Source organism: Symsagittifera roscoffensis, unplaced genomic scaffold (genome assembly GCF_963678635.1).
Source record: "Symsagittifera roscoffensis unplaced genomic scaffold, txSymRosc1.1 SCAFFOLD_557, whole genome shotgun sequence".
Taxonomy (NCBI): Eukaryota; Metazoa; Xenacoelomorpha; order Acoela; family Convolutidae; genus Symsagittifera; species Symsagittifera roscoffensis.
The window spans coordinates 1-10,922 of NW_026970835.1; the positions used below are offsets into that span (position 1 = coordinate 1).

At 36.7% G+C, this 10,922-nt stretch overlaps 1 protein-coding gene across 1 annotated transcript; it reads left to right on the forward strand.

Moving 5' to 3' along the window:
- Positions 1-1,008: 1,008 nt before the first annotated feature.
- LOC134856006 (uncharacterized) lies at positions 1,009-7,298 on the forward strand. Its single transcript, XM_063872379.1, has 5 exons — positions 1,009-1,093; positions 1,941-2,202; positions 2,979-3,377; positions 6,140-6,353; positions 6,792-7,298. The coding sequence occupies exons 1-5, from the start codon at positions 1,025-1,027 to the stop codon at positions 7,171-7,173; spliced, it is 1,326 nt and encodes a 441-aa protein (XP_063728449.1). The 5' UTR covers positions 1,009-1,024; the 3' UTR covers positions 7,174-7,298.
- The last annotated feature ends 3,624 nt before the right edge of the window (positions 7,299-10,922 follow it).

The window sequence follows — 10,922 nt, forward strand, 5'->3', positions numbered from 1 at the left end:
CCTTTGACCTTCTTTTTTGACCTCACCAGCCAGACTTTGCACCAAATGAGTGTGGACAACTCGGGATTTTTGAAGCTATTCGCCGAAACTCCAGATGATAAGAAACGCATCTCTCTCCTCCATTATGCCTACTTTCATGCCAAGAATTCCAGCGACAAGGAAGACAGCTGGGAGTCTCTCTCTGGAACTGTAACTACTGAAAATCATGGTTTGGAACGCCCAATTTTGACTCTGATTGCGGACGACATACAGTGCATGGAGACGTCAAACTTCTTGGCTGAATTGATCGCTTGTTCGGCCTACAAGTCGTTCGCTAGTCGCACCCACCCGAAGCAGGTGCAGAATTTGGTGAAGATGTTTCCCTACACTTCTTCTGCATCGGAAGGAGACATTGCGAATAGAGGTTAACAATTATTTATTGGCCATCCTATTTTTTGAAGAAAAAAAATAAGATTAGTTCCTAGTTCAATCCTGAAAAATTGAAGAAAAAGTGATTTAAGTAAATAAGAATATCATTGGCAAAAATTTACCACTAAAATCAAGTTTTTGAGTAACATAAGAGTACAATCATAATTATAAAGGTTAGCTAATGAATGATTGCAAAACTTTCTCGCTAAATGGAAAGTTGCGAAGTACCGAAAAAAATATCAAGGCAGTGACTTCAGTGATCTTGCTGTAGACTTCTTAGAAGAAAATGGAATTTTCTTGCTTTATTATTACTCTATTCTAGATTATAGCAAGATTTGCTTTTAATTTGCAAAACTTTTGCAAGTTTGCTTTTTCATTTGTCAAAAGTATGCCAGATTTTGCATTCATCTTGCCTGCTTCTTGTCAGATTTGCATTCCATTTGCAGGAAAAATTATCAGTTCTCTTGTTTTGTTACTGTGTTTCTGTTTAGATTGTGCTCAGTATTTGTTCCGGGACAAAGAAAACAAACCAGTTTCAAGTGGGGGTGGAGCTGGAGCAGAAGGGGGAGAGGGAGGGGGAGGCAATGTGGATGGGGGGAGACCAACAGCATTTCACATGGTGGGAAACAGTATTTCCGAAGAACGAAGTCTACTCGTAGCTGTTGCATGCACACGAATACCACAGGTTACTAAGCCGAAGGTTTTCATGGCCGAAGGACCGAATATACGAAACTTTTCGACCAGTTGAATATCCTCCAAAGTGTCCTAATCTTACTGATTTTTTTCTCTTGCTTCTTTCTTAGTTAACAAACTGAACTTTGATTGATTAATATAATTTTCAGTCATTCGGTCCTTCGAAAAAAATGAACATTGCTCTGTTTAGGAATTGGTCCATCAAGAGGAATTGCCTTTGAAAATTTTTTTCTTGGACTCAGGTTGCTGAAAAAAATTTCAGTTTTTGAACGATGAGATGAAGCTATTATACGGCTTTTCAGATAAGTCAGTAGGCGCGGGTCTATGAATTTCTCGAGAGGGGGGGGGGGGGCGAATTTTCAAAAAAAAATTTGAAATTTTTTGTCGACTTTTTTTTAGGTCGAACAAATTGATTTTCTGAACTCTCCCAAACCACTATAAAGACACTAATTTTACAAAATTTTCTGCGCCGCAGGCAAATTTTTGCAAAAAAAAAACAGGCCAAAAAAGCGTTTTTAGGCACTTTTTGGGAAACTTTGACCAAAAAATTGCGTTTTTTCGGCGCGCGCTCCCTCCTCAAAATTAGTATATATTGGCGCCAAAGGCGCCTTAAGAAAAATTTTAGGGTCCGTAACCAAAAATGGATATCTCAAATAGTTCAAAGGGGGGACCCTTTCGGTTGGCAGGGGGTCGAGTACCTAAGAAAGAGCGTCGCCCCCCCGCCCCCCTTAAGTCCGCTACTGTAAGTCAGTATGAACTTTAATGGAAATAATCATAGAGTAAACTGTCATCCGTTGATTTTTGATAACTTAAATTAAAGAAATTTTTTTTTCTCGTAGATTGCAGATTATTTTGGGCCGAAATGTCCCAACCAAAAACTGTTCGCTGCAACTGCCAAGCTGATCGACAAAGCTAAACACGAGAACGCGAAACGAACCCTCAACGACATTTTTAACAGCGACTCCAACTGGAAACGACTCAAAAACGGGCGACTGTCCTTCAAACATCTCTCGTCCTACAACCCTAGTGGAAATCCACCCAAAAACAGGGGGAAATATCTACCAAAAAGTTCATCTTTGGTGTTTCTGAAAAATAACAAAGGTATAATTCTCAATTTGGAAGCTTATAATCCGCGTTCAATGTCAGATATGCATTTTTGGTCCAATCGAATGATGAAAAATTTTTTTGTTTTCAACACTCGAACCACTTTTCATAAATAAACGTCAGATGGCTAGATTGGATCGAGTGGTTAATCAAATGAAATCCTTTTTTTTCGTGATGCATATTATAATGAAATCAGACTGCAACAAAAAGCAGCTAAACTACTTTCTCGGAACCTAAAAAAATTATATGAAAGTTTTTGCTGGCAGAGTAAAGAGTAGACCAAGAGTGCATAAAAATGAGAGTCAGTCTGTGTGATATTTTATTAAAGACCACGAAAACATAATTAAGACTTCGCAGTAATGACAATAATTACATGGCAGTTTAAATGAGAGTAATTACACGATGACTTAAAAATGATAAGAAAAACCATCCCCTCCACCCCGATCAAAAAGCAAAAAGCAATTCACGAATGAATAGAAATATGACTCAGATTGCTTTCCATTCTTGGTTTCAGCTAAGGGTGCTTTTCATACTTGATCTTCAAGAACGCTATTTGGTATTTTTAAGCTATTTTCATTCAATTTGGAGCTTATTTTTACTCCAATCCCGCTACATACAAAATGGCTGATGTTTTTGTTATTTAAAAAGTTTGCCATAAATTATTCATTTTTACAAATATGACCACGTGCACGGAAGTTTCTGATAAATTATAGAGAACATTTGTCGAAACTTTGTAATCCAGCTTTAAGAAAATAAAAGCATATTTGCTTCAGATGACCAGAAGTGTCCCATACTTTGGTTCAAACTCTCCTTCTTCATTCGAGAGTTGAGTGACCTCAAAAAGAACACTGCCTCTTCAAGGTTCTACACCGAAAGTCGAGACGCCCTAGTCGAAATGTGTGAAGTGTTCTGCACGCACCTTATGCAACAAGTGCACTTTGTTCTTGAGTCCTTCTGGGAACTTTGTGAAATGGGATCATCGGCGCCCTATGTGCCGCCCAGAAATAGCCAACAAGGTGTGATTTGTTCTAAAAATGGGCTGAAAACTCTCAATCAACGGGCGGAACCGAAAGAACGCTTGCTGCTGGAGTGTTTCCTCAAAACTCAAATTGCGGTGGAGTCGTTGGGATTTGAAATGCCGCCAGCCTACTCAGACTTTGTTTTTTCATTGGGTACGTTTTCTTGTTTTTTAGTGAAATTTTTCACTCCCTACTTGAAAACTTTTCACAGCACGAACAAAAAAAATTCTAGTAAGCTTCTCTTTTTCATGATTTTTAGGCAGTTTTATGTTAAATCACAGTATAGTAGATAGTGAGATATCTTACCAGTGTGGTCAACTCGTAGAATATTGTTTGTCATAATACACCGCCTATAAGTCACGTTATCGGTTTTCGGGGGAGATGTTAGTGCAACTCCTTAGTATAGAAAATTAGATCTTAATCCTACTCTTAGTTTCCTTGGTCTCAATAGATCATATGTATAAACACTGATTTTTTGAGTTTGAGGTTGACATTAGTTTCTTACGATCAGTCGGTAAAAAGTTCTGAGTACCAACCAAGTTGCATAAATAAATTTGGAGCAAATTTTATAAAAGGAGTGGTAGCAAGGGTACCGTGTTCGTCCAGAAGAAAAAATTAAGTTCAATTACTGATTAAAACTCATCAGTCTCTTAATTGAAGCCAAAAAAAACTTAAATTGTGAGCTGACTTGATCCATGGAAAAAAGCAATTTTTAAATCACAAAAAAACTCGTGCGTTCGTTTCGTTTGCAATAGTTTTTGAATCCAATTTTTTGAAACCCATTGGCTCTCATGCTTTAATAAGGTTTTTAAGTACTAATACTTTGTTAAATTACTAAAAGTTTGAACTTAACTCACTTAACATTATATTTTTTCCAGTCTATGGTTAAAAAATTTACCTGTCATAATTTTTGTTAATGGGTTGATAAGAAAAAGTTCAGAACAACTCGAGAACTAATTTATGACTCTTTTCCACTTTTCCCCCACGTTTGAGTTTCAGTTTTGAAAAATAAAGTCACAATGTAATGAAAATTTGCATGTTGAACAAACTAACTATTGTGAACACATTTGTTCTTCATAAATTACTTCGTAACATCACGCGTTCAGCCAGAATAACACGAGGCGAGTGCACGTAATTCATTCTAATTTTATAACCAGTGATTTTTATCCGAGACCAAAACTTTAAAATCTGTACTGGTTTTGTTCCGACTTTCGTAACGAAAGTAACGGAATACTTGGCTCGGAGTGATTTTTTTTCAGACAAGTTTCGACTTCTTAACTAGTCATTTTTGACGGAACTTTTTTTGATATCATTAAAAAGGTATTGTTGTGTTGAGGTTGAGCTTGAAAAAATATTTTACCTGTAATCATTTTTCGTAAAGTTATGAGAGTTTAAAAATTGCCATTTTGGCCTATTTGGGGCAATTAACGTGCTATACATTTTGCGCTATTAACGCGTAAGCGGAGATTTAATCCGTCTTAGAAAACGTTACAAATTGGTTAAAGCAAGCAATTTGCCGTGATTAATTTGTTTTTTAGGAGCGAAAACTATTCCTATGGCGTGTGGGGGAATGATTTTCACAAAAAAAAACAGATTTAAAAATTGTAGAAGAAAAAACGTCAAATTCCCTGCAAAAATTTAATTGCATTTATTGTTCCGACTTTCGGTACGAAAGTAACGGAATATTTGTGCTCGGGGTGGGTTTTTTTTTCTTCAGACAAATTTTGACTTTTTAACTAGCCATTTTTGACGGAATTTTTTTATATCATTCAAAAAGTATTGTTGTCTTGAGCTTAAATTTAAAAAGAAATTTCGCCTGTGATCATTTTTCGTAAAGTTACGGGGGTTTAAAGATTACCATTTTGGGCATTTTGACCAATTTGGGACAATTAACGCGCGATATAATTCGCGCTATTAACGCATAAGCGGAGATTTAATCCGTCTTATAAATCGTTCCAAATTGGTTGAACGAAGCTAATTTGCCATATTTGATTTGTTACAAGGAACGAAATCTCTCTTTTTGTACTTTAAATGGCGTGTGGGGGGCTGATTTTCATAAAAAATTTTAAATTTAAAAAAAAAAAATTTCATTTTATTTTATTTCATTTAACTTTTTTTTATGTTATTACTGCTGCTCCATAAACCTTAAAAGGCAGTCGGAACATTCAGGGCTTCGCCCTGATACGAGCAGTCTTGTTAAACATATTATTCAAACTATTAAACAAAAAGGCAACGCGGCAAATTTCTTTTATTTTTCTTCGGTCCCACTGATTGTGGTTCACAAACCTGCGGTCGCGCCGTTTGTTGATAAATTTCCTGGGTCGCGCCGAACGCAGACACACCTCCTTTTAATGCAAAACTTAGAAACAACAAATTTGGCCATGAAGGTTTAAAATTGCCCAGTTTTGATCGCGACACTCTGGAAACTCTAAATTTGGTCGCTGTAATCAAATCCTAAAACCACAGCCTCAAAAAACTTTGTTTTGTATAAAATTTGTTCAATTCGAAAAAGCAGTCTGTTAGCTTGTATAGTCACTATAGTCTCTGTAAAAATCTGATAACAAGCAATTACACAACATTTAATTTTCGAAAATAAGGGAAAAATTGAGCCTGTGGTTTATATATTTTCTCCCAAAGTTTTTGGGCTTTTAGCTAGCATTTTTTCTACAAAATTTAATATATACTTTGAAAGATATGGATAACTTGAGCTCTATTATCAGTTTGAAATTAGTCAACTGCCAATTGTAACAATTATAATAAATTTTCATGATAAAATTTATTATAATTGACGCAATATAATTTATAATAAAAACTTTTATAATTTCATAATAAATTTTCCGTGTGAACGATTTAGATAAAAATTTATCCCTTAAACACTTCTTCTTGATTTAATATGCTGTAACTTCTGCTTGTAGGAATCAGATCATACAGTCTGTCCTACTTCAGCGCCATGTTAAACGGAGGAGTGTTCAAGCTGTCTCCACATTCTTGCAGAAGAGTCTTTGAAGAGTTGGATGAAAATCAAGGCGTGAACGATCAATCTCCGTCTTCAAACGACGACTCATCATCAAAGCAAAAGGAAGTGTTTTCATTTAAACACGACATTCTTCTTAGATACGACTCTTTGTGGTTAGTAGCTTCGTTAAGAAAATCTTTTCACATGAGTTTTTGAAGTTTTTGGAGCTAAACCTATAACATCATCTCAGGGTTGGATTCAGGATTTTTTGACGGCAGTTCGGCCCCATATCCCGTCAAGAAATATCCTAGATCCACCCTTATTTGATGAATGGGGGTCGGGCGGGAATTTTCAATAAATTCTTAAAAAATTCGTTATTTTTTATGTACTCTGCAATTTCTTGAACTCTCCTAAAGCTTCAAAAAGACTAGTTTTTAACAAAGAAAGATTTTATACAGCCGCCGAAGTTTTTAAATGCCTTTTTTTGGCAATAACTGGATCTCGAATTCCTCAAAAGGGAACGTTCTTCTAAATCTGCTCCTGCATCAAGTGCAACCTAAAATAGCTCCATATAAAAAACTATAACTCAAATCACCAAATTTTACTTTTAGCCCTCTAGCAGATATTCAAACTGTTGTGAACTGGGAACCGGGCAAGCGAATTTGCCAGGAGATGGCACTGATGAAAAAACTATCTGAAGTCACCGGCTATTTCGACCGCGGACCCCTACCTGCTCCCCCGAACCCCTTCCCGTCATTCGGCTCATCCACATCTCTCGGCAGCTCCGAGAGCAGCGAGAGCTTCGACAAAGCCGAGAGCCCCGAAGGTGGTCCCTCTGTACCTGTAGATTTAGTCAGTGAAGCCAGGACGAATTTCAGAGCGTACATTTCGTCTAAGCTGGGCAAAAACAATGCATCCCAATATTTCGTCACGCCGCCTCCGGGTGAAAATACTACATCTCAAATTGACGACAGTTTGTGGTTCTATGATTAAAGTGCTTGCGAAGCTATTTTTTAATTCATTACCTCTCGAAATATTTATTTAGATAAGTTATAAACTGTTCAATATCCATGAAAGTTGATGAAAGTTTTGAATGGCCACCAGTTTTTTGTTTTAGAGTTTTGTGTCAAAGCTGTGTGAAATCTTTTCTAGGATGTTGTTAAAAGCGCGTTGTCTCGACAGGATTTACCAGTGAATCAATTATTTGACAGTAAATCTATACCAACGCTGGAAACTCTCCGGAGCAATTTGAGAAACGATGGTCGCATGGAAAAATTTAACATTTTGCAAATGACAGTTTTGCGGAAACAGAAAACAATTCGAAGGTGCAGGAATTTTATTTATGGTTGTTGTATTTGCCCGGAAAAAAATACCCGATTCCAAAATTTTTCCTAGAAATTCTTACTCAGAACACAAAGTTTTTATTTAAGAAATAGAAACTTTGTCTCTGGGAGTCTTTCGTGCCCAAAAGATCATAGGCGCGAATTCTTTGAACTACCAATTAGAGCTCAGAATTGAAAAATTCGAAAAAAAATATCCCAATAAGCTCAGTCAGTTTTGGGCAGTTTATTGGGCGTTGATTGGTTGAGAGTTTTCGTGCATTCGGTCTTTCGCGCGTGAGAACAGCCACATACTTCTTCACTCAAACCGAGAAACTCAAAATACCTGCCTGCGTAACAAAAGTATAAAAGAATTATAAAACTTAAATTAAAAAAAAAACTGGATGCAAAATTCATACATTCGATGTCATTGTAACTCCCTTTTTTAGAACATAAATAACGACAGTCTTTATTCTTATGCAGTGAAATGGTAAATGAATTGGTGTATAAGAACGCCTGATATCAGAATCGAGTCAAAAGTAAGTCCTGCACAGTAGTTTTTAGTCGTGACGTCAGTAGTAGTATTTTGAGGCCAATTTTCCTCAATTTCGTCATCAACTATGTGAGCTTCGATCCATTCTTCTAAATGAGCCGTCATTCCAAGTTCGGACAGCTGGCAATTGAGCGACTTAGTCACTACATAACCCGACAAGCATCGTTTTTTTGGATCGTTCAAATCTAAACCGAGAATTGGGTTCCCGACGTCCTGTCTGCATAGCTTCTCGACCGCTTTGTCGTCTTTTTGCCCACAGGTGTATTTTGTATGCAGGGGAAGATTCGGTTCGCATTTCGTTATTTTTACCTCAGTAAAAGTGGTGTTCAAATTTTCAACCTGCTTGAAAGAAGTGAATACTTCTTCCCGCCAGTTGTTGCAGAATCTCAATGTCGTCGCGGGCTTTGGGGGCACTGCGTTTGATTCTTGTGCAGGTTCGGCAGGTTTGAAGGGTTTGATTGTCACGATCACTATGTTGGATGTCACCGGGTCTGTCGAAAAGCTGAAATCGTATTTTGGTTTTTTGAAATCAAAAATGAAATTTTATTAGAGCTCGGTTCATCTACTGTATCTTTTAAACAATTCATGTATATCTTGTAAGACATCCTTGATTTATTTTATTTTTCTTTCCCTTCTACCCCTCCTCGCATAGGAATAGGTTTTGTGTCATAACCAGGGGCGGATCTAGGATTTTCTCGAGGATTTTCTGAAGATAAAATAAATCCTAGTTGATATCCTAGTTAGTCTGCAATTTGTTTTAGAACAAATGCTTCAAATGTAGATTATTTGCAGATGAGGGGATAGGAAAAATAGACTGCTCGTTTCGAATTGTAAAAAAGTGTTTTAACTTTTTACAGGTGCAAGGATGAAGCGAAAGCAATTTCTTCGAACACAAAAAATACTGTCGTATACAAATGCTCAAAAAACGTGCCAAAAATGCTGTATTGAGGAACTTTTGGAATATTTTTAACAAATTCTGTCGATTGCGCTCCCTTCTCACATTTAATATTGAACTTCTCATGACTGCTAAATTTTTCTAAGAAAAACTTTATGGTTGGTTGACCAAAAAAAATGTCATAGATGCAGGGATGGATCTAGGATTATCTTGAAGGGCGGATTTTCAAAAAAAAAAAATCGATTTTAGGGTTTTCAAAAATTTTAGGGTTGGTGACCGAAAATGGATGTCATGAAAAAAACCAAAGGCGGAAAACCCTTTGTTTGGTGAGGGGGTCGAATCCTTAAAAGAAGAAACATGCGCTCCCCTTCCCGCCTCTGCATAGATGTAAAGCTACCCTTTCGTAGCTCTCTTGATGGTCGAAAAAGGCGAACCTCCGCTGATTATTCTGAGCAGACGGCGAATCGATTGTGCCAAAATGTTTCAAAAAACCCGAAAATTAGTCAAATACTTTTTGTTGAAACAGGATAATAACTTCGTAGAATTAACACTCACTTGGCCGGTATGTCGATTTTGGCTATCCCAGCTGTGTGGAACTTCATTCTCTTGTCTGTATTTTGAGTATCGTTATAGGTCACAGTCGCATCTGAAACACATACTTTCAAAGATAGAAAGTGAGAAGTTTTTCTTCAGCGTCGTTCGCGCTTTCAGTCAAATCTGATCTCACGCTTCGGTTCCATAGCAGTAAGCAGACAACCGCGTTTTTTTCCTAAGTATGCTTTCGCATCGCGAGTCTGATTGGTTAAAATTGTTTTTGTATACCTACAGACGATACAGAATACGCGGTTGTTTACTTACAGACCGTCATCTTCACGCTAAATCTCTTTTCTTTTATCTGTTAAGTTGATACTTTAGAACAGATAGATATATAATTTCAAGGTGTGAGTATAGCTGATTTTTTTTTTCGATTGAAATGCATTTTGTAACGCAAATTGAACAAAAACTTTTTAACAATTTAAAAATTAACCCCCAAAGGAAATGAGAAGCACCAAAATTTTATTCCACTTTTTAAGGGAGAACCACGATTGAAACCTACTTTATATTATTATTTTTTTCCGATCTGCGAAACTGAAGGCACTCTCGCTATTATCACGCAAAAAAAAACAAATAATGGTGAGCCTCGAACTCTCTGGGTTGAGATTCAATATCCTCCTAATAAGACTTCCAAAACTCGTAGGTATTTAGTTTTCGCAACCACCATAGATAACGTGATCACGTTTGATTTTCTCACCCCTCCAGTATTTCTCATCGATCATTTCTCTGAAATCTTTTGTGAAGCAGTAAGCAGTCGTTATCACTTTGTTTTCCTTCACGAAAGTTCCTCCGCATCTGATGCTCCCATTCTTGCCTGTCGGAATTTCCAAGTGGGCAAAATAAGCGGGCCATGATAACCTTTGTACTTCGCATTTTGCGAAACTTATCAGAACAAATATTGCAAAAAATTTTACCCAAATTGCCATTTTCATTTTGCCAATTTGCCAATATTTGTTGTTAAATTACCAATTTTTATCAAATTTCAGTTTTGAATTATTTTTGAATTATTTGAATTCTGTCTTGAAAGATGTGAAATGTTTGTGGGAACCAAAATTTATGGCAGTAACTTGAAATGAAGAGTCGTTTGATTTCAAATGAAGTTCGTCGATTTAAGCTGAAGTTCTGATTTACTGTCCGCCATTTAAACGGTGCTTTGTCAATTTAAAATCAGGTCACTACGTCGAAATTTTCAAACCTATAAAGGCGGCCTATAGTCGTGCACTCATTTAGCAGACAAGTCCCTGAAATGGAACCAGGGTGTTGCATTTATCACTCTAAAAAGCTTTAAGTACAGCTTTTCAGTGTTGTAAATGTCAAAAAATTGCATTTGGAAAATCTTAGACTACTTGAGTATTCGGTTCGTTACTGCTATATGAAAATG